General features: G+C 50.5%; 2 protein-coding genes across 2 annotated transcripts; both read left to right on the top strand.

The window, feature by feature from the left end:
• The first annotated feature begins 2,036 nt into the window (after positions 1-2,036).
• P4hb (prolyl 4-hydroxylase subunit beta) lies at positions 2,037-14,721 on the top strand. Its single transcript, XM_006987678.4, has 11 exons — positions 2,037-2,755; positions 3,673-3,879; positions 6,464-6,597; positions 6,717-6,854; positions 11,527-11,631; positions 11,737-11,862; positions 12,075-12,275; positions 12,617-12,737; positions 12,851-13,032; positions 13,134-13,220; positions 13,746-14,721. The coding sequence occupies exons 1-11, from the start codon at positions 2,605-2,607 to the stop codon at positions 13,821-13,823; spliced, it is 1,530 nt and encodes a 509-aa protein (XP_006987740.1). The 5' UTR covers positions 2,037-2,604; the 3' UTR covers positions 13,824-14,721.
• A 7,074-nt stretch (positions 14,722-21,795) lies between these two features.
• Ppp1r27 (protein phosphatase 1 regulatory subunit 27) lies at positions 21,796-23,024 on the top strand. Its single transcript, XM_006987679.4, has 3 exons — positions 21,796-22,083; positions 22,184-22,334; positions 22,636-23,024. Exons 1-3 carry the CDS (start codon positions 21,894-21,896, stop codon positions 22,757-22,759), a joined length of 465 nt encoding a protein of 154 aa, XP_006987741.1. The 5' UTR covers positions 21,796-21,893; the 3' UTR covers positions 22,760-23,024.
• Positions 23,025-23,155: the final 131 nt, after the last annotated feature.

The following is a 23,155-nucleotide window of genomic DNA, read 5'->3' as shown; positions in this document are numbered from 1 at the left end:
GTTTGGGTCTGTGTAGAAGACCAATGCGGGAAGAGCAGACATTCATCAGTCTAAGACTCTGTGACCATACAGGAGACAACATGCCTCAGGGCTGGCCCCTCTTTTCACACAATGTCAGTAGCCCTACCCTGTTATTGTAGATAGGGCAGCTGCCTGCATTGAGTGTTATCCATTCTGTGTCTGCCGCTGGCCGCCCAGAGATGAGCTGAGATGCAGTCCTACCTACTTCGATCTGTCTTGTATGCATCTGGAACGCTCTTCTCTACTTGGTCCATTTCTTATATTTTACCTCTGTGTCCTGGAGGCAAGTTGTCTTTAACATACTCACACCCTCCTACTCTGTTCCCTTTCACAGACAAAACATCCCACCCCTAGTATTTGCTACCAAAACCCTGAGACTTTTGAGGGTTATTTACCAGGTGCAGTTGAACACACTTGTGACCCAGTGAGTTAAGAGGCAGAGGCAGTAGGGCCGCTGAGATTCAGGGCCTGGGTGGTCTACACAGTGAGTGTCAAGACAACAGGGCTGGCTCGGAGGGGATAGAGGAGAGAGAGAATGAGAGCGAGACTTAAAACACAATTTATCCATCTGCTTCTCTCGTGCTGGGATTACAAGGAAACACAACCATACCAGCTGACTTTCTTCGTCTTGGCTCCAAATCATTGTAAAACAGGTCAAGGCAACCACAAAAACACTGGAGATGGTGCAGCAGACCGGAAGCACATGCCAAAGAGCTGGAGTGTGCACAGGCACTTGAGTTAGGCAGAGAAAGGGACAAGCACCTAACCCGGCTGCTGCTGGACTGGGGAGGAGAGGGCGTCCTCAGAGTGGTCTTCAAGGGCACATCTGAGCCCTGCTAGGTGTAAAATCACCCTTTAGACACATGACGGTTCCCACTGGGCACAATCAGTATCTGACTCTCCCTCTTCCTACACTGGATGTGGTTGAGGCACAGGAGACTTGGTTTTCAAGGTAAGAAAACCTAAGGGGAGTTCCATGTAGGAAAGGTGACACATGCCCTCATTTAGTGTCCAAAAGAAACTATCAAAATACAAAAGCGTATTTCAGTTTTCACCATTTCTGAGAGCAGTATATTAGTCAATGTAATAACTATAATAATGTAATAAATATAATATTAGTCAATGTATGCACTTAATATGGGAGTGTTTCCCTTTTCTAATGACCCTTAACTAGCAGAATTGATTTTGTAGCAGGAAGCTCAAGAAAGGGGAGACTGCTAGAAGAGGCGAGTAGAGCGCCCGAGGGTGGGGTGCAGAAGTCGGGTGACGAGCTAAGCAGTAAGGAGAAAGGGTGGACCGAACACCGACAGGGATTGCTCACAGCTGTAACCACAGCGCTCAGCAGGCTGGGGCAGAGCTTGGAAGTTTCGCTTCAAGTTCGAGGCCAGTGAATTCCAAGCAAGTCAGGGCTAGAGAGACTCGAACCCAGAAGGAGACAGTGAATAGATGAGTCTGGAATACGCCGAGATAAAATGTGAGTCTCTTATGTAACCCTAAATGCTGGTTTACAGAAGCCAGAGTTTCCATTATTAACCCAACCCAACACGCACAAATGCCATTTCAACATGTAGTCTAACATCTAGAGCCTGACAAGGTACTACTTTCTCCACGCTCCGTTCCGGCCTCCGAAGTCTGGAGCACACTCCACTCCGCGCGGTATGGGGGGCCAAGCGCCGGGGACGGTGGTGGCGCACGCCTTTAATCCCAGCACCTCTGTGAGTTCGAGGCCGGCCAGGGCTACACGGAAAAGCCTTTTCTCGAAAAACCCGAAAAAAAAGAGCAGCGCCCGGGAAGCGTGCCTGCAGGCTCTGGGGACACCTGGCTGGGACCGCGACGCCCACTGGCTGGCGACAACTGTCCGGCCTGGAAGCGGATGGACCCCCGAGCCTAGAGGCACACTGCCCAGGACGTGAGCACGGCTGCACGGGCCGCACGCATACAGGAAGCTGTATCGCCTGGCTTCCGGGAGGCGTCGCGGGGGCGGCGCCAGTACGGAGACGCGGTCCAGTCAGAATGCAACACGAGGGGCTTCGGAGGCGCAGGCGTGGCTCCGCCCAAGGGCCCGGGACTCCACCCCACTGCCACGTTCGACGAAGAAACGCGCAGGGTGCGCGCATCTCTCGGCCAATCAGGAGCCACGGGGCCGGCGGTGGGAAGCCGCGGCCGTTCCAGACGCAGGGAAGGCGTGGGAAAAGTCTCCAGTCAGAAGTCCAGAAAGAGAAAGTTCGCCTCTGCCAGCCAATCAGAGGCTGGGGAATGCGCTGTGTGTGCGCGCACGCGCGCGCGCTCCGGCCAATCCTCGGCGGGCACGGGAAGGCCTCGGGTCTTTCTGGACTCTGCGGCCAAGCCTTGAGTGGGTGTCCAGTCTTTGCGCGAAGAGGGCGGGTCGCTCCGCGCCTCGACCAATCAAACGGCGGCGCAGGGCGCATGCGCGCGGCGCCTGACGCGCGCGGCGAGGGGGAGGTGTGGGCGCGTCCCCGGCCAGGATTTATAAAGGCGAGGTCTGGAGCTACGCGCGCTCTCGTCGCCTCGGCTGTCCCGGCGGCGCCCACCTAACCGACCTGCCCGCTGCCGACCTCCGACATGCTGAGCCGTTCTCTGCTGTGCCTGGCCCTGGCCTGGGTGGCCGGGGTGGGCGCCGACGTCCCGGAGGAGGAGGACAACGTCCTGGTGCTGAAGAAGAGCAACTTCGAAGAGGCGCTGGCGGCGCACAACTACCTGCTGGTGGAGTTCTGTGAGTGAGCCGCGGGGCCTGGGCGGGCAGGGCCCCTGGTCCACGGACCGCAGCTCAGGGCCGCCCTCGGTGGCACCCAGCACTGCCCTGCGCGGCCGGCCCCTCTTGGGTGCGGTGGACGTAGCTCCCGGCTCGCCCCATGGAGCACGGGCTGGCGGGTCCCGGGCTGCACCTCGCTGGGAGCACCTACTGTCAGCTTCGCTGCTTCCAGCCTTCCAGAGAGCATCCTTCCTACTCGAAGTGGAAATCGCTGTGTTCAGGGCTCCTTGAGGGTGACTGAGGGGTTGAGAATCAGGAAGGTGTCTTTATGCCCGACGTCCACATGGCCCGATCCTTCTGTTAGCCGGGCAAAACCGGACGGGCTGCGTGAGCAGGAGCAATTCCGATAGAACAGGTCCAACCCTATCTATTGTGCCCACCCTACGTGTAACCTGCCATATCCGCACTGGGAAGCAGGCCAGATCCTAAGCTTTACTTCTCTTCACAAGTATGTGGACTCCAACACAGCTGCCAGGCTGCCGTGACAGATTGTCACATTCCCACACTAGAAAGAGCAGCTTCAGATAGGCATCTGGGCTCCTTCTTGCTAGGTGTATAGTGCTGGGCCAGCAACCTTTTAACCTTCCCTGGATTCTTAGTGGGAAGTCCTAGGGATTCATTGGCAATAGGAAGTTACAAGGCAGGATTGTTTTGCTGTGTTGGTGGTCACAGGGCAAAGTAGGGGTTGGAGTTGGTTGTCGCTCATGGCCTCTGTCCTGATATTGCCCAAGAACAACCAGCTATCAGCTCAGTCTCATGTATGCGTTAAGAGGGTTATCTTAGTGCTGATAAGGTTTTTATGAAAGGAAGTGCAAAGTAGAGGGAAGCAGTAGACCTGGGTCAAGGACTGCCTTCCAGTGTCCTGCTTTCTTTTTCAGATGCCCCATGGTGTGGCCACTGCAAAGCCCTGGCCCCTGAGTATGCCAAAGCTGCTGCGAAACTGAAGGCGGAAGGTTCTGAGATCCGACTGGCAAAAGTGGACGCCACAGAAGAGTCGGACCTGGCTCAGCAGTATGGCGTCCGTGGCTACCCTACAATCAAGTTCTTCAAGAACGGAGACAAGGCCTCTCCTAAGGAATATACAGGTGTGCATAGCACTGCCCTTTAATGATTGTGTAGCCTTTGGGAGCTGACCAGAAGTATGTCTTAGAAGTAGGGAATCTCTAAACCTTTTCAGAGGTTTAGAGAGGACCCTGTTCGAAGAAGGGTTCTACATCAGCGTTTTTAAGTTTTTTTTAATTTAGCGTGCATTGGTGTTTTCCCTGCATGTATGTCTGTGTGAGGTTGTTGGACCTGGAGTTACAGACAGTTGTGGGCTGCCATGTGGGTGCTGGGAACTGAACCCAGGTCCTCTGGAAGAGCAGCCAGTGCTCTTAACCCCTGAGCCATCTCTCCAGCCCCTCTTGCATCTGAGGGCCATGGAAAGAAAGTTCCCTTTTTGGAGTACCTGACAGGAAGAGCGTCACATCTAGGATGACCTACAGAGTAGCCTGTTGGCTGAGGCTTATCTTAGGATTGACCAATGAGGAAAAGGAGACAAGTGCCTCTCTGAAGCACGGGGCTTTGAACTATTGGTGCTTCTAGACAGTGTAGGCGTGACACTTGGGTAGCCAGTAAGTATCACTCACAGTGTGCCAATACCAGGCCAAGCATTCCTCATTCTCATTGCACTTCTCCCTTTGGGACCCTTTCACAGTCACAACGTCCTAGTTGTTGGTTACAGACTGCAAATCCAAGCTTCAGACTGTCACCCAGCCATTGCTAAAGCAATTTTCATGTAGGCAACTCATTAGTTACTACTAGCAAAAGAAGACTTGGATCTCCAAAGCCAGTTTCATGGAATAGCCTGTGTTCATAAAATATCCCTTTGAGCAGCCTTGTACGCTCTGGTCACCTCCCTGGGATGTCTCTACTTTTTACATGAGTTCACTATTGGAGTAGAAAGTTCCTGGTCTGGAACTTCATGTGTTGGCATACGTATGGCCAGCACCTGGGAGGCAGAGACAGGAGTATCTGATAAGTTTGAGGCCAGCCTGGTGTTGGTTCCAAGCCATCCAGGTCTACAGAGTAAGACCCCATCTGAGGGAGCTGGAGAGGTGGCTCAGTGGTTAAGAGCATTGGCTGCTCTTCCAGAAGACTGGGTTCAATTCCCAGAACCCAGATGGCAGCTCATAACTGTCTGTAACTCCAGTTCTGAGGGATCTGACACCTTCACACCAATGCACATAAAATAAAAAAAGCTAAATAAAAAACCATCTGAAAAGTATGGAGCTCAGTTGATAGAGTTAGTTCTTGCCTAGCATGTATGAAGACCTGGATACAGTCCCTACCACTGAGTAAACTGGGCATGGTGACATTTTGTTTGCTTGTTTTTTTGTTTGGTTTTTTGAGATGGGGTTTCTCTGTGTAGCTTTGGATCCTGTCCTGGAACTCACTCAGTAGACCAGGCTATCCTCAAACTCACAGAGATCCGCCTGCCTCTGCCTCTGCCAACCGAGTGCTGGGATTAAAGGTGTGCACCACCACCGCCCGGCTTGTTTTTTGTTTGTGTGCACACGCTTTTGAAACTTAGTATTTTATATGTGTGTCTCTTGTGTGTTCTGTGCCAAAAGAGGGTGTTGGATCTCCTAGAACAGGAAGTTGTGGGCCACCCATTGTGGATCCTAACAACTGAACCCATGTCCTCTTGAAAAGCAGCAAGTGCTCTTTTTTTGTTTTGTTTTGTTTTTTTCTTTTTTGTTTTTGTTTTTTGAGGTAGGATTTCTTTGTTTAGCCTTGGCTGTTCTGGGATTCCAAGTGCTGGAATTAAAGGCGTGAGCTACTATGCCTGGCTTCAGCAAGTGTTCTTTTTTTTTGGTATTTCGAGACAGGGTTTCTCTGTGTAGTTTTGCGCCTTTCCTGGATCTCGCTCTGTAGACCAGGCTGGCCTCAAACTCACAAAGATCTGCCTGGCTCTGCCTCCCGAGTGCTGGGATTAAAGACGTGAGCCACCACTGCCTGGCTCAGCAAGTCCTCACAATAAAAAAATACAAAGAAAAAAAAATTTTTTTAGCCGGGTAGTAGTGGTACACTCCAGAATCATGGTAAATCTAATGTGCAGACCTACCTTGATTAGTCCAAGTGGCCAGTCCAGGAAGAAAGAGTCATCTGTCAGCCTCTACCTCAAGGAAGGAGCAGGCCTTCCTTCTCCTCACCACGTCTGCTTTGGGTGCACTCAAGCACACAATATTTTTCCAGTTCTTACCCATCTGGGAAGTGGATAGGGCAAGTTCCAGACAGGAACACCTAGCCCACCCTGGGTGTTGGGATCTAGTCGAGCCTGTTTTAGGGTTGGCAGAACTAGCACTGGAGTTGACTAACCACATCTCCAGGGGAGTAGCCTGGTGTGAGAGCACTGTAGCAGAAACTGAACTGAATAAACTCTCTAGTATTTAAGGAAATTTGGAAAATGCACACAGACTGGGAGAAATGGATAGTGAGGAAGCCTTGCTTTCCAGATGTGTGCACTCGTTCCTTTGACAATCGTGGGAGCCCATTCTGGAATCCAGAGGCCAGCCAATTCTCTATGGGAGAACACCTTGCTCTAGGGACGGGCTGGCCTACCTTGAGCCTCCCGGTGGGGTCGGTGATAGCCTGTTTGACAGGAACCTGTATTTGTTTGCGGTGTAGCTGGCAGGGAAGCCGACGACATTGTGAACTGGCTGAAGAAGCGGACAGGCCCTGCTGCCACCACCCTGTCTGACGCTGCAGCCGCGGAGTCCTTGGTGGACTCAAGTGAGGTGGTTGTCATCGGCTTCTTCAAGGTAAAGCTTTAGCATTCCGTTTGGCCTGTCCATTGTCCTTACAGAGGGAGGGGTCCTGGTGGCTTGGGTACTGCTGAAAGGTGGGGTGTGTGGTCACCTGCCTTCCGTTCCTCTTCCAGGACGTAGAGTCAGACTCTGCTAAGCAGTTCTTGCTAGCAGCAGAGGCTGTTGATGACATACCTTTCGGAATCACTTCAAACAGTGCTGTGTTCTCCAAGTACCAGCTGGACAAGGATGGGGTGGTCCTCTTTAAGAAGGTGAGTGGCCCTTGGGCAGCTGTGCCCAGAGCAGTTCAGGTGTTGGTCTGCAGGGGGTGGTGTTGCCTGCTTGTATGGGGAAGAACCAAGCGGGGCCGATGGATGGATGGTGATGAAGGCTCTGCTGTGTCATTGTGGAGTCATGCTGGGGCAGCCACCTTACACTGTGGCCTTTGGACCAGCTTCCTGTGACAGCCAATACGCTAGGTCTCCTGAACAATACAAAGTGGTGGTGATGGAAAGTTGTAACCAAGTTGGCTGTTGGAACCACTCTCTCTCTCCTTCCCTCTCTTCCCCTCTCTTTTTAAGATAGGGTCTTACTTACCCTGTACCTCTGGCTGGCCTGAAGAAACTCACTTTAACTCATGGTAGTTCTCCTGACTCCATCTCTTTAAAGACACACACACACCCCCACACACATACACACATGTGCACACACACACACACACACACACACACATACATACACACACACTGAGTTTCTCTGTGTGACAACTCTGGCTGTCCTGGAAATCATACTGTAGTCTAGGCTGGCCTCAAACTGAGAGATCTGCCTCTTGAGTGATGGGATTAAAGGCGCGTGCATCTAGCCGGGCAGTGGTGGCACACGCCTTTAATCCTAGCACTCTTGAGGCAGAGAGGCAGGCAGATCTCTGAGTTCAAGGCCAACCTGGTCTACAGAGTAAGTTCCAGGACAGGCTCCAAAGCTACACAGAGAAACCCTGTCTCGAAAAAAACAAACAAAAGGCATGCACCCTCACCACCCAGCTTAAAGATTTTTTTTTTAATTTACTTTTAATTTTATGTGCATTTGCCTGCATGTATGTCTGTGGGGGGTGTTGGAACTGGAGCTACAGACAGTTGTGAGCTGCCATGTGGGTGCTGGGAATTGAACCCAGGTCTTATGGAAGAGCAGCCAGTGCTCTTAACTGCTGAGCCATCTTGACAGCCCTAGATTCTTTTTTCCCTCCCCCAGGTAGTGTGTCATATACCCCAGGCTAGTTTTGAACTCTGTGTAGCTGAGCCTGCCCTTGAATTCCTGATCCTTCAGAGTGGACCACCACACCCAGTGATTTGGTTTTGTTTTGGTTTTTTCGTTTATTTGTTGTTTTAAGTTATACACTTACTCTGTTGCCCAGGCTGGCTTCCTACTGTTTCTCTTTGGGATGTTAGCTCTACTTCCACCAAATGAGCTGGATTTTCCTGTCTGCCCTGAAACAGACTAGCAGGGCCAGATAGTTCACAGTCAGGCCAGGCCAGCCAGCCACTGCTTACTTTCTGTCTTGCCTGGAAGATGACATGCATCCTAGACTGAAGACAGAGCTCTGGAACTAGGGAAGGCAGCCAGAGCCGCTGGTATAGTGTCTGTCATGACCTGGTGGGGCTGCTGTGTATAGCAGAGACAGTGTTGTGGTATCTGAATGAGACTCTCAAGCCAGGCCTTTGCAGCAGTCGCCACCTGAATGAGAGCTGTTTTTGCCATAGTAGTAGATGGAACACATTGTGTGGCTATATTGCCAAGAAGATGGCAGCCCAAACCAGGTAGTCAGTTTTGCTTCCAACCTCCAGTGAAAGGTTGTGGGAGTGGATTGTTCTGCTGGAGGAGGAGCCTTGTTGGTTGGTAATGGTGACTCAGCATCATACCTGGAGAGAGTGTCTGATGGGACCCTTAACCCACTCGTTTTCCAAATGTATTCCATTTAGTATCCTCTCCATTGTGGCTGGTTTGGGGGAGATAACAAGGACACCCGTGCCCTGTAGGCTCAGGTGGGGTGCAAGCACAGTGGCCTCAGCCAGTTTTCACATTTCCATGCCTGTACCTGTGGTTGTGTGAAATGAGTACCTCTGGGTTCCTTCCCGGCCCCAACTGACCGACGTAGGTGCTGGAGTGTCACTGTGCTCCAGAGTAGGTGCACACTGAGCTGTCTCTCCAGCACCTGCCTCCTCTTGAAGTTACTTTTGGGAAGTGTAGTGGAAAGATGAGCAGTCAGCCCACCACCTCCTTGGATCCAACTGTCTTGGCGCAGAAGTGTTTGGAATAAGCTGGGCATGGTGGCACATGCCTGTAATCCCAGCGCTCAACATATTGGAACAGGAGGATCACAAGTTTGAGGTTAGCCTAGAGTACAGGACAAACCTTGTCTCAAGTAACAAATAAAAAAACCCCAAACAAATCAAAAAAGCTGCCCATGGTGTGGTAGGGCTTTAATCCCACCACTGGACTTGAGACCAGCCTAGTCCTGTATAGGAAGTTCCAGGCCAGGCAAGGTTAAACATTGAGACCTGAAAACAATAAAGAGTTATGTCTGTACCTAACATGAGTAGGCTTTTTTAATTTTCCCTTGTCATTGCCTAAACCATACAATGTAACAACTAATCATAGAGTATTTACATTGTCATCATGCCGGGCAGTGGTGGACCATGCCTTTAATCCCAGCACTCTGGAGGCAGAGGCAGGTGGATATCTGAGTTCGAGGCCAGCCTGGTCTGCAAAGTGAGTTCCAGGACAGGCTCTAAAGCTACACAGAGAAACCCTGTCTTGAAAAAGCCAAAAAAATTATGTCATCAGCAGTAGGTGGATCTCTGGTCTCTGAGGTTGAGGCCAGCCTGATCTACAGAGTGGGGATTGTATTATCTGCCAGGCGTGGTAGCATAGGCTTTAGTCCCAGTACCCAGAGGCAGCTGGAGCTCTGAGCTGGAGGCCAGCCTGGTGTGCATAGTCACTGCTAGGACAGCCAGGGCTGTCTAGTCACTGTCTCAAACAAAAGGCCATCTGGAGAGGATGTAAACAGCAGGTCATAGATGTTATGAACTTTTATGTAAGGGACTTGGTGTGTGGATTTTGGATGGGAGGAGTTAAGGAATACCACGTGCCCACCCAGATACTTAGGAGTGGGTGTAATTTTATTCCTAGAGCCTCATTTCAGAAGTTTCAGAGCAGTAATGGGCTCATGGAATTTTCACCTGAAAAGTTTTAAGCACAGGAAACACTTTCTCTGCAGAACTTGTTTCTTGTCCACTCCTTATCTGAAGCGGTGCCTTGGATGGTCTAAGCAATCCTGTCCCGAAGCTATGGAGGTGGATAGCTGTCTCTGCCTCGTGACCTCAGAATGCCTTGATCTGTGGTGGTGGAGGAGGTGGTGGTGGTGGAGGATCCTGAGAGCTTGTGTGTGTGGATTCCATTGTCATACATACTATGTTAGAGGTTAGAACTGAGAGCTGAGTGAGGTGTCTCACCTGTAATCCCAGGACTCCAGAAGCTAGGGCATGAGAATTGCTGAGAGCTCAGGACCAGCCAGTGCTACATAATGAGACTCAGTTTCAAAACAAAAGAAATGGGTAGACCTAAGGTGTTACTGGAAATGAATGAGTGGGTTTTTCTTTTTACAGTAGATGAGCTTGTGATGTGTGGCTGTCTACTCCAGAGGCTGAGGCTGGAGAATCATCTGACTGCAAGGTTTAGAGGACAGCCGGGGCAACAAGTGGTGTTTATGTGTTCTCCAGTTCTTTCTGTGTCTGGTGTGTTGGGAGGTAGCCGAGTTCTTTCTGTTCCTCTGGTCTGTGCTGAACACATCCTACAAGCCCCCCACCCTTTGCTGCAAACTAGGGACTCAGTGGGAAGATGGGCACCAGGAAGTGTGGTTCTGAAAGCAGCTTTGGCTGGACATGGTGCTGTATGCCTGTAATCCTAGCACTCAGCAGGCTGAGGTGGGAGGATGGTGAGGTTGAGGCAGAGCCAGGCAGATCTCTGAGAGTTCGAGGCCAGCCTGGGCTACAGAGCAAGATCCAAAACTACACAGAAAAACCCTGTCCCGAAAAACAAAAACAAACAAAAAAAAAAGAGTAGTTTAGGGCAGTTGCGATGGCTCAGCATATCGATGTGTTTTCTACAAAGCCTGATGACCCAGGTTTGATCCCCCATTACCTACATGGTAGGTGGACAGACTGACTCCACAAATTGTCCTCCGACTTTCAACATGTGTGCATGCACCACCCCTCAAAAGAAAGCATTAATTTTTTTTATTTACTTACTTAATATGTATGTATTATTTGCTTGAATATATGTTAATGCACTACCATGTATGTGCCTGGTGCTTTGGAGGCCAGAAGAGGGCAGTGGATCCCCTGGAACTGGAGTTTAGACTCAGTTGTGAGCTGCCGTGGTAATTTCTAGGAATTGAACTCAGGTCCTCTGAAAGAACAGCCAGTGCTCTTAACCATGGAGCCATCTCTCCAGCCAGCGTTTTGTTTTTCTGCAAAGTAGCTTTATCTAGCAGATGTCCTGAGAAGGTCTGGATTCCTCTGTCATCATTGTGGCCCCCACTCCACCTCATCCTTCGAGGATCGTGCTTTGTGAGCCACTGTCTCTGAAGCAGAAGTGGCTACTTTGTTAGCGCTCCGCTCTGAAGATTGTAGAGCCTGTAGTCTCTGCAGTGATGCTGCTGCCTTGGCCTGCAGAGACTGCAGTAGCTCATGCCCGTGCCGTTCAGTCAAGGCAGCGGAAGGACCATGAGCAGTCAGGCATGAGGTGTGAACAAGCCACCAAGTTTGTGGGCTGGCTGCTGGTTCCAGGTGGTGGCTACATCCAGTTTAGGCCTTCAGGGACAGTTAGTGTCTGTCCTTTGAGGCTGGCTGGCCACAGCAGAGCTCACAGCCCCTTTTCCGTCTGCAGTTTGATGAAGGCCGCAACAACTTTGAGGGCGAGGTCACCAAGGAGAAGCTGCTGGACTTCATTAAGCACAACCAGCTGCCTTTGGTCATCGAGTTTACTGAACAGGTGAGGCCTCTCTGAAGGCATCGTGGTAGGGACCCTAGGGCCACTGAGAGAATAGTCTGAGGACTGCTCATGACTCAAACCCACTAACTGTTACTTGTCCCACAGACAGCCCCAAAGATTTTTGGAGGTGAAATCAAGACACACATTCTGCTGTTCCTGCCCAAGAGTGTGTCTGACTACGATGGCAAGCTGAGCAACTTCAAGAAAGCAGCTGAGGGCTTCAAGGGCAAGGTGGGCCACCTTGGGACGTGGGTTTCTTTTACAGGAGCTAGAAGCCTGCCTCGTCTCCCGCACTGCTACCCATTAGGGTCTGCATTATGGGGGTCCACTGGGCCAACTCTGTTACTCTGGTGTGGCAGCCCCAGGTTCAAGGTGTACAAAGCCATTTCAGGGGTGTGAGCATGTGCCCAGGTTCCGTCTGAATGTGCCTTTTCTCCCCCAAGATCCTGTTTATCTTCATCGACAGCGACCACACTGACAACCAGCGCATCCTTGAGTTCTTCGGCCTGAAGAAGGAGGAGTGTCCAGCTGTGCGGCTTATCACCCTAGAGGAAGAGATGACCAAGTACAAACCTGAGTCAGATGAGCTAACGGCTGAGAAGATCACCGAATTTTGCCACCGCTTCCTGGAGGGCAAGATCAAGGTGTGGAGTCGGGCCTGGGTTGTGGGGACAGCTCACCTTGCAGAGTGGGATCCACCCCTGGGATCTGGTGTCCTGTGCTCCTGAAGACATTAGCATAAGTCCCCAGAGCGAGGACCATAGACAACCCCCCTTGTGTGCTGGCCTTGCCATGTACCAAGTACCAAGCTTCAAGCACCAGGACACCATCTGTATTTCAGTTGGTCTATGTTGAAGACTCAGCTTTCTCACCAGCTTCCTGGCAATATCATCTCGGGTGCTTTATGGAGGACAGTGTGTGTCTCAGCTGTGCCAGGATTGGATTATGGGGCAGTGCTGTCCCTGACTACTCTCTTCCCCTCTAGCCCCACCTGATGAGCCAAGAACTGCCTGAAGACTGGGACAAACAGCCAGTAAAAGTGCTAGTTGGGAAAAACTTTGAAGAGGTTGCTTTTGATGAGAAAAAGAACGTCTTTGTCGAATTCTGTAAGTGAGGGTCTCTGCCTTCCCTGCCTGTCCCCCATAGGGGCTTACAGGTTATAGCATACATCTGCAGGTGGCTCCGTCCAGGATGGACCCTCAGCACTGTTCTCTTTCAGATGCCCCTTGGTGTGGTCACTGCAAGCAGCTAGCCCCCATTTGGGATAAACTGGGAGAGACATACAAGGACCACGAGAACATCGTCATTGCTAAGATGGACTCCACGGCCAACGAGGTGGAAGCCGTCAAAGTGCACAGCTTCCCCACACTGAAGTTCTTCCCGGCAAGTGCAGACAGAACGGTGCGTTTTCCACCCAGGGCTCAGCTGGGCTGTTGTGCATGGAGGGGAAGCTGCTGTCTGTGGTGTGGGCCCAGTTCACCCTCTGTGCTCATTTCCTACAGGTCATTGATTATAATGGTGAGCGAACACTAGACGGCTTTAAGAAATTTCTGGAGAGTGGTGGCCAGGATGGTGCAGGAGATGATGATGTGAGTGTGATCAGCTCGGGGTCCTTGTGGGAGGTACCAGCTCAGGCTTTGACTGGGAGACTTGATGTTGCTAATTTGGGGGAAGGAGGAGGCAGGTCAGGATTGGATAGGGCAGGACTGAGGACATGGGAGGTGTGTGTCCTTGAGGTCCACCTGAGTACCAGTGAAGCAGGAAGCGGTGGGGCAGAGGGAAGTGGCCTTTCCTGTCACCGCAGCACACAGCCAGGGAGGTGACCAGCTGTCAGGATTTGGGCTGGGGCTACTGTCCTACCAGGTCTGCAACTTTGCAGTTCCTAGAGCCGTGCCCATTGGAGGTCATGAGGGCTTAGCTGGGGTTCCTGACTCTGGAAGCCATGCTGTATCTTGCCTTATACGCAGAAGCCTCATGCCTTACCATACTCAGGACCCCGATCAACCAGAGCCACTGCGGTGATGGCAGCCAGGTCCTTAGTATGAGGGCTTGTCTCACTGAAGGCAGCCACACTGCAGCTTTGGTACTTGAATGGAACTTCTTCCTTCATCCAGGACGTGGACCTAGAAGAAGCTTTAGAGCCAGACATGGAGGAAGACGATGATCAGAAAGCGGTAAAGGATGAACTGTAGTGGAGAAGTCAGATCTGGGCACCTGAACCCAAACCTCGGTGGGCCATGCTCCCAGCAGCCCACATCTCCGGAGCCTGAGCCTCACCTAAGGAGGGAGTGTCATCAGAACCCAGGGAATCCTTCTGAAGCCACACTCATCTAACACACGTACACTTAAACCTGTCTCTGTTTTGCTTTTCAATTTTGGAAAGGGATCTCTCTCCAGGCCAGCCCATCTTAAAGAGCTATCTTTTGGTGTGTTTGTTTGTTAGTTTGTTTTTGATTTTTTTTTTTAATTGTGATGTACTTTTTTATATGTGGATTTGTCCCAAGTGCTCACTGAAATATTTGGATATCTCACACTGGTAATGTCTTTCCTGTTAGAGAGGTTTATGCTACCGCTTCAAATTTCATCTGTGAGACATTTCATCTTTTAGACAGTGTTTGACATCGAGACACTTATTCCACCATAAAGTCTCCCTGAGACTCCTTCCTGCCCTGTGTAGGAAGTGATGGATCTGGGTTGGGTACAGTCACTCTCCATCTTGTACTGGAGTTGCCATGGCAGCATGGCTTTTGTAGTTTTCAGTTAACCTGGGACTTAATGCATCCTGTCAGAGGGTGGGTCCCCCACGTGTGGAAGAGAGACTGTGTGGCTGGCTGCTGGGCCCAGGCCAGGCCTGGACAGCTCTCGCTCTTCAAGTCAGGACTACCAACCAGCTGGCTACGGGCACATCACTCTGTGACTGCTGGGTTTTCCTCCAGCGTGGCCTGTGTGGGGCAGAACTGGGACCCTTGATTCCCAGGCTGGGGGTCAGCCACGGACACTGGGGCTGACTCAGACGCCTGTTCTTGAGGCATTTCTACCATAATATTGGAATTGAGCACATTGGCTAAATAAAGTTGAAATTTAACTACCCATGGTCGCCTCTGCTTTCTATCTGAGCCAAGGGAACTGAGCTGAGATTCTGCTACCAAAAGATGCCACTACCCCCATTGGATTGTCTTTGAAATGCAGAAACCCATGGTGATAGCTCACTGCTCACCACACAGGCTGTTTGACTCTACTGCTTCCCTCCTAAGTCTAAGATCAGTACAATGACCACATCACAACCCTGGATGCAGGTGTTAGGGATAGGTGATGCTGTTGATGGGTACTGGGTCATTGTAGGACCTACTTCTTCAAGTTACCCTGCCATGCATGCTGCAGTACATGCATGCCTGCATACACATAATGTCATACATGATAACTCTTTTGAGACAGCGTTTCTCTGTGTGTAGCATGTAAAGACGCTGGTAAGCCACCAGCCACATGGCAAGGTATAGATTTATAGAAATGGGTTAATTTAAGATAAAAGAACAGTTAGCAAAAAAAGAAGCCTGCCACGGCCATACAGTTTGTAAACAATATAAGTGTCTGAGTGATTATTTTATACGTGGATTGTGGGACTGCGGGGTTTTGTGGAACCTGGAGAGAAGCCCTCCAGCAACACTAACAATCCTGGAACTCACTTTTGTAGACCAGCCTGGCCTCAAACTTACAGAGATCCATCTCCCTCTGCCTCCCAAGTGCTGGGATTAAAGGCGTGTGCCACCACAGCCAGGCCACAGTAACTTTAAATTCAGGATTGAGCCCTCTAGAAGTAGGCATCCAGAAACCAGGCATGCAGCTCTCCGAGGAAAGAAAAACCTGATAATTGGGGTGGTAGTGCATACCTTTTATCCTAGTGCTCGAAGGCAGAGGCAGGCAGATCTCTGAGTTTGAGTCTACACAGTGAGTTCCAGAAAGGGCTACACAGAGAAATCCTGTCTTGAAAAGCCAATGTAAAAAGACACTTCTGGGGCTGTGGATGTAGCTCAGTTGATAGGGTTCAGGCTCAAGGTTTAGTCCCCAGCACCATAGCATATCTGTTACCTTAGCTCTGGATGTGGACGCAATAAGATCAGAAGTTCAAGGTTATTCTCATCCACATCTTGAAGTTTTCAAGACCACCTGAGGCTACATTTTATCAGGAATGGTGGAGCATGTTTATAATCCTACTGCTTAAGAAGTGTAGAAAAATTGGAAATTCACGGTCATCCTTGTTTATACAAGTTCACAGCTTGGGATATCTGATGTCCTCTTCTGGCCTCTGAGGGTACCTCCCTCCACCCCCACATATATACATATAAATGAAAATGTTTCAAAAGGGAAAGCAAAGCTGGGTGCGTTGGATTCCAGCACTTGGGAGGCAGAGGCAGGTAGATCTGTGACTTTGAGGCCAGTATGGTCTACATAATGAGTTCTAGGTAAGACCCTGTATCAAAAAAAAAAAAAAGGGGGTGGGGTGGGAGAAGGCTGGGCATGGTGGTGCAGACCTGTAATCCCAGCACTTGAGAAGGGCAGGCAAAAAGGCTCATCTTCAGCTACACAGTGAGTTCAGAGCCAGCACGAGCTACATGAGACTTTAAAAATAAGTAAGTTTAACTTGAAGACAGTTCAAGGGGCTGGAGAGACGGCTCAGTGGTCAAGAGCCATCTCACTGCTCTGCAGACGACCCGGGTTCATTTCCAGGAACTCACATGGCAGCTCACAACTATCTGTGATTCTAGTTCCAGGAGATCTAACACCCTCACACAGACACACATGCAGGCAAAACACCAGTGCACACAAAATAAAAATAAAGACAGTTCAAACAGAGAAACTAAGACTGGAGTCAGTTGTTTTCCAAGGCTTAAAGCTACCACCTCATGCGCAATGGGGATGGTGATGCTCCTGAGTCTGGCTTTCCCTCTGGTATGGACACCTTTGGGGAGACTTCCCCTCTGGTATGGACACCTTTGGGAGACTTCCCCTCTGGTATGGACACCTTTGGGAGACTTGCCCTCTGGTATGGACACCTTTGGGAGACTTGCCCTCTGGTATGGACACCTTTGGGAGACTTGCCCTCTGGTATGGACACCTTTGGGAGACTTCCTCTCTGGTATGGACACCTTTGGGAGACTTCCCCTCTGGTATGGACACCTTTGGGAGCACTGCAGTGTCTAAGAGTCTCAGGGTAGTGAGTAGAGGCTTACAGGGCCAGAGGGTCACAGAGCTCAGGTGTTCACAGGGGCCCTGACACAGTAATGCTACAAGCTGCCTGAGGTCAGACAGAGACCCGGGCCTTACCTGTATTCTTAGGAGCCTGTGTTTACACATGTGCACACACACACACACACTTTCTGAAGATATCCAGAGCAAGACATCTTCACATCACCAAGGATAGGTGCCCTCCTGCTTATAACCATTGTGTCAGACCCAACTGTAGTGGGTAGCCATTCCAGCTTTGATCTGGAAGTTCCAACCTCCAATGAGGCTTCCGTAACTGTCACGCCTACAAGGCAGGGCCAAGAGAGCACCCTGAAGACCCAAGATCCGGATGTGCGGGCTCTCTTGGTTCCTGGACCCTGGACGCTGGAGGTAGACCAAGCAGAGTTCTCCAGAGAACACCACTGGATTGCGCTACACCTTTCCCAGACCCTGTAACATATCCCTTCACTTGTAAGTTACCCCACAAAATAAACCTCCCTTTTAACTACATGGAGTTGCCTTAATATTTTAAACAATACCCAACTGTTGGGATGGACTGAAGGACTTACCGTATGATTATCTCCCAGGTCTAGGAGTGTGGGATGTGGTCATCTCCTCCATGGCTACCTTATCCTTCCATAAAAGTCCATGGATGCTCCAAGCTGATCTGGCACACAGGCAGGGGAAGGGGACTCTGTCACCTTCTCAAGCAGCACCAGATTGCCCACGTATCTACCATTTTTTTTTTTTTTTTTTTTTTTTGGTTTTTCGAGACAGGGTTTCTCTGTGTAGCTTTGCGCCTTTCCTGGAACTCGCTTTGGAGACCAGGCTGGCCTCGAACTCACAGAGATCCGCCTGCCTCTGCCTCCCGAGTGCTGGGATTAAAGGCGTGTGCCACCACCGCCCGGCGGTATCTACCATTCTTGATGCTGTCCATTCTGACTCGCAATTAGGTCAGATGTCCATTTATGCTGCCTTCACTGGCTGTTGGTGACTCATTATACCGTTGGTTTCCAGCTACTTCAGTTCCAGAAGCTTCAGCAGGGACCTGCTGACACAATGGCCCATGATCACCTTAAAGTAGGTACAGTCATTTTGGAGTTTCACATGGGAAGGTGCAAATTCTGTCCCCAAAATGTGAGTCAAGGCTCTGGGACTGACATGCCATTAAGGGAAGACACAGGGCTTCCAGGGAAGAAAATCCAGCAGGGCTGTGAGCAGATAAAAAGGGATGCTATACATCCTGCCCTAGAGACAGCCAGTGACCACTGCCCAGCTGTGCAGGGACTTGGTCTCTGGATAAGGAAGCCCAGACCAGGCAGCCACTGTCATGTGCTTCTGAGAGGAGCGTGACTCAGGGATATCTTTCCCCTTTTGTAGACACAGCCAATGGAGCATTCCAAAGCCAGGCTGTTCCGGGCAGCTACAGGGTAGTGTCTAAAACCTCTGTGTCTGAAATTAGTGGATTAGTAAAACAACTGAAGGCTCTTTGGGGCAGTGGTGAAGGTTTAGTAGACTGGAATTTCCCTGTCCCCCCAGGTAGTCAGAGCCATTAGCTTGGAACTTTAAAAAAGTACTGCCCTAAAGGGGTCTTCAGGCTTTGAAGTTTAATTCTAGACTGACCATTCTGTGTGCCTATGCTGGATTACCTAACACCCAACAGCCCCCAGGCACTGGGTACATGTCACTACTGCTGGGTGGCATTGTCAGACTCTTTTTTCTTCTTAATTTTTTTGGTTTGGTTTAATTTAGGCTTGGGCCATCTCTGCTGCCCTTGAACTCACTCTGTATCTCAGACTGACTTTGGACTCATGGCGAACCCTCTGCCTTAGCCTCCAGAGTGCTGGGATTACAGGTTTGTGCTACTATGCCAAACTTGTGCTGGAGTCTTCATTGTTGTTTTTGAGACAGAGTCTGGCTTTCCCACTAGGCAATGCTTTACCCCAGAACTATGTTCCCAGTTCTGGACTTTCATAAATTGGGACTGGGTATGGTAATACAAGCATGTAATCCCAATGCTTAGGAAGCTCAGGAATTGATCAAGAGGATTGATTTGTTTTGTTTTGTTTTTTGTTTTTTTTGAGACAGGATTTCCCTGTGTAGCTCTGGCTGTCCCAAAACTAGCTCTGTAGACCAACCTAGCCTCAAACTCACAGAGATCCACCTACCTCTGCCTCTAGAGTGCTGGGACTAAAGGTGTGTACCACCACTGCCCTGCTGGCAAGAAGATTAAAAGCTTGAGGGCTACAAAATGTTGGAGGTTTTTTGTTTTGTTTTGTTTTGTTTTTTGAGCCTTGAACTTCTTGCCTCTCTCTCCCAGGTACTGGAATTACAGAAATTGTCACCACCCCAGCTTTGTGTAGATGTTTTAGTCCATTCTCTAAAAAGTAGAAATTCTAAACCTCATAGACTAGTCACTTTATAAGTCCATACTGGCTGAAGGAATCAGGGACAGAGGCATGTAATTCCAGGCTTTGTTCTAACATCAACCACCATAAAAGACTTGCATATTGTGGCTCCTACTGGAAGTCGAGGTATGCTAGGCAGAGACCTCAGCTCAGAACACACAATTCCCGGGAACACTGTGTGTAAGGCTTTGGGAACTAGACTGTGACTCAAACAGAAACCCCAAGCTCAAGGACCTCTGGGCTCTGAGATCTGTGCTTTCTAACCACAGAGGCCTCTGTGCTAAGTGTGCCCAGACCTGGTCTCATGGGAGGCCATTCACTGAGGGGAGGAAGGGATAGTTCTGCCAGCCTCCCCGCTGCTCTGACGGGAGCACCTTCTTTCACATGCTTCCATCTGATCCTCTGAGCTGGGAGTGCAGACTGAACCTTTCCACGACACAAAAAAAGACAATCGTCACATCTAAGCAAGGAGGGGTCCTCTCGCCCAGCTGCAGTTCGGAACGTTTAGTTTCCCTGCTTCAGGTAAACAAGTTAGAAGTCGTGGTACCTGACTCCTCTCCAGTGACCGGGAGTTAGAACCGAGCCTTGGAGATGCAGAGTCACAGAACCATCCACAGCAGATTCTCTCAGGGCCCATCCAAGTTTCTGGGATACTCAAACTCAGGGAACAGCCCCTGAGCACTGAGGGATATGGAAGCACCCTGAAAGGCGGGGAGTTCTTGTTCAGTGTGTCTTGTAGCCAGTGGACCTCAGCTTTACACCTACAGGGTGTGTAACATGTTGGCTTGACGAAGGCTAGAAAGCAGCCAGGTGATGTAAGGCCTGCTGCTGACCGCATTGCCTTCTCAGCTCCCCAGCCTGCCAAGGAGCTGCCTGGTCTCAGGCCTCCCGTGACCACCTAGGAATCTCATCAGTATAGTAGGTTGTGTTTCCCAAATTTATGTCCTAGCTCCTAGTACTTTTGAGTGTGACTTTTTTGGAAATAGGGTCATTGTTAGTATAAATGGATAAAGTGAGGTCACACTGGAGAAGGGTGTACCCTAAGTCTTTATAAGAACATCTACCGGATGGTGTCTTTATAAGGAAAAATCTGAGTCAGATGTGATGAAACATGTCCGTAATTTCAGTACTTTTTTGAGGAGGCTGAGAGAGGAAAATTATGAGTTTAAGGCTGGCCAATCTGGAAAACAACCACCTTTCCTGAGGAAAAATAGAAATAAAAAATTAATGGGGTAGCTCAGTGTGGTGGTGAACCCCTGTAAACCCAGCACTTGGGAACTAATGGCAGGGTGCTCAGGAGTTGCCCTGATTTGCAGTTTAAAAGGGAGTTCAATGCCAGTGACTCTAAAAAAAAAAAAGAATAGAAAAAAAGGTGGAGGGGGTAGGACTTGGACACAGGAAGAGACAGAAGCCATTAGAGATGAATGTAGAGATTGGGCAAATGTTTTTAGAAGCCAAAGAACAGCAAGGACTGGACTGACTTCCAGAGCCTGGGAAGCCTGGAACAGGGGCTCTCTCAGAACCCCAGGAGTCCACCCTGGCGTCAGGCTGCTAACATCTGGGACCATGAGGGCAAACTTTTGTTTGAGAATTGAGATCCGGGTCTGAGTTACTTTGTCATAACAACCCTAACAGAGTCAACCATTAGCTTTCAGGAATTCAGGGAAGCTGTAGAGTCGGGCTATCTGCACCTCCATAAACAAGTTTCTGGGCTCCTATGGCCTAGCTGTACCTAGGTCATCTACCAGGTACACCCCCAAGCCAAGCACCACCTGAGACCTTGGCTGAAGCTGTTGCAAAAGCAAGACAGCTGGGGGAGTCTGCAGGAAGCTAGCATATGGGGTCCTCCCCTTCTCCACCTCTAAAGGGCACCACTCCCTGTCCCTTAGGAACAGACTGGATGCCACCTTCATGAGTCTCTAAGAAACGGTCCAGAACCCGGAGGCAGGGTGTGTGTGTGCACAGGGTGGGTAGGGGACTTAGGGCTGGTAGTGTTGGCCTGCAGGACTGAGATCCTAGCCTGGGCAGCAGCAGTTCCTAACAGTATGATATACTCTGAAAGCAGTTCTGGGAATCTTCTCTAGAAGCTACAAGGGAAGGTAAGAGCAACATGTTGGGAAATGGACAGTGCTGAGGCCTTCTAAATGACAATGGATCAGTGCTCTTCAGATGAGGAGGGGATTCAGTTTCCAGCAGGTAGACAGGTAAGCCATCCTTCAAACTCAGACCCTCTTGATGCTCTTAAGCCCACATCCACAGCTTTTCTCATGGGCACTGTCCTAGTCCTTCTCCTGTCCTCTATAAGGCACCTTCTAGGTCCAGCTGCGGACACAGAGTAGTAGCCAGGAAGGATCTGACCCCTTTGGCCGGGCATAGCGACAGGTGTGCTGAAAGATGAGCCACTAAACATGATCCTGTGCTCCGGGAGGGGGGGAGCAGCTCGGTTTCAGCCCCTCCGTCCGCAAGCATGACTGTGTGGCTTTATATAGCCCCGCAAGCCCTATATAAAAGCTGGAACTGAGGTTCTGTCCAGCCAGAGAGCTAACACACTGATCTGGTCTGGCTGGCATACTTCCCACTCTTACCTGCTGAAGTAGGGTCCCCACAGAGATAGCCCACCCCAACCCCAGGATGCCCAGCAGAACTGCCCGCTATGCCCGCTACAGCCCCAGACAACGGCGGCGGCGGCTGTTGGCTGATCGCAGTGTGCGTTTCTCTAATGATGTTCTCTTCTTGGACCACATCCGCCAAGGCGACCTGGAGCAGGTGGGGCGCTTTATCCGGGCTCGGAAAGTCTCCCTGGACACTATCCACCCCTCAGGTGAGTAAGCACTGGTGGACTGGTCTTCTGTCTTTAAGGAGGTAGGGGAAATCCTGTGCAGAGGGCTACAGCCTTGACCCTGCATTCCCACCCTGCCCAGGCCTGGCTGCCCTGCATGAAGCTGTGCTCTCTGGAAACCTGGACTGTGTGAAGTTGCTGGTCAAATATGGTGCTGACATTCACCAGCGGGATGAGACTGGCTGGACACCTCTGCATATTGCTTGCAGTGATGGGTACCCTGACATAGCCAAGTAAGACTGTGGAATACGGTTCAGAGGTTTCATCCCAATCCCTCCAAGCTTCAATTGGTCTCCAGCATGTGAACCCCCAAATATAGCTCCGATGGTGTAGGCAGCAACTCTGAGGGATTCTGGCAGTTTCTACCCGATTACAACATTAGAGCAGGCTGGAAAATCTGGCCACAGGTTCCAAGGGGTCAGGTTTCTTCCTCCTTACTCTGCCTGGAAAAAACAAACAGGTGACCCCAGAATTCTAGCCCTCTGTTCCTGGGTGGGCTGAGTAAGCTTTAACCAACAGTCCTTCACACCCCAGGTATCTCATCTCTTTGGGAGCAGACAGAGACGCAGCCAATGATGATGGCGATCTGCCCTCCGACCTTATTGATCCAGACTTCAAGGACTTGGTGGAACTCTTCAAAGGAACCAGCATGGACTGAGCCACCCCTGACCTTTGTGGGTTTGTGCCTGCTGGAGAAGAGGCAAGGACCTTGCCCCAGGGGCCAGGGTGTGCCCAATGAACATGCCCGTGAGGCAGCCAGGCTGTTAGGACTTGTCGTGGAGCATGACTCCTCTGCCCCTATACCCATTTCTCTGGCCTGGCTTTTTCTCCAGGTTTTTTTTGTTTGTTTGGTTGGTTGGTTGGTTGGATTTTTTATGATGATACTTTTTACTTTTTGAATAAACATGATTCCCAAGCTGTGATGGAGACTAATTAGCGCGGTCCACTGCAAGACCATCGCCGTGCACGCTGAGCTGGGGCTTAGTGGCAGCGCACGGCCTGGGGTTGGAGCCTCGGCGACCCGAGAACCCCAAGCCCGCGTTTCCGGGACGAC

This window comes from Peromyscus maniculatus, chromosome 8 (assembly GCF_049852395.1).
Source record: "Peromyscus maniculatus bairdii isolate BWxNUB_F1_BW_parent chromosome 8, HU_Pman_BW_mat_3.1, whole genome shotgun sequence".
NCBI lineage: Eukaryota > Metazoa > Chordata > Mammalia > Rodentia > Cricetidae > Peromyscus > Peromyscus maniculatus.
This window is presented reverse-complemented; position numbering and strand designations above follow the sequence as displayed.

What these genes read in the sequence shown, in the direction of transcription:
- P4hb (XM_006987678.4), top strand. Translation starts at nt 2,605, where the DNA reads ATGCTGAGCCGTTCTCTGCTGTGCCTGGCCCTGGCCTGGGTGGCCGGG. An exon ending in GGGTGGTCCTCTTTAAGAAG is followed by an intron (nt 6,855 to 11,526) that starts GTGAGTGGCCCT and finishes TTCCGTCTGCAG; the next exon opens with TTTGATGAAGGCCGCAACAA. An exon ending in GAACGTCTTTGTCGAATTCT is followed by an intron (nt 12,738 to 12,850) that starts GTAAGTGAGGGT and finishes GTTCTCTTTCAG; the next exon opens with ATGCCCCTTGGTGTGGTCAC.
- Ppp1r27 (XM_006987679.4), top strand. Translation starts at nt 21,894, where the DNA reads ATGCCCAGCAGAACTGCCCGCTATGCCCGCTACAGCCCCAGACAACGG. An exon ending in GGACACTATCCACCCCTCAG is followed by an intron (nt 22,084 to 22,183) that starts GTGAGTAAGCAC and finishes CACCCTGCCCAG; the next exon opens with GCCTGGCTGCCCTGCATGAA. An exon ending in GGGTACCCTGACATAGCCAA is followed by an intron (nt 22,335 to 22,635) that starts GTAAGACTGTGG and finishes TTCACACCCCAG; the next exon opens with GTATCTCATCTCTTTGGGAG.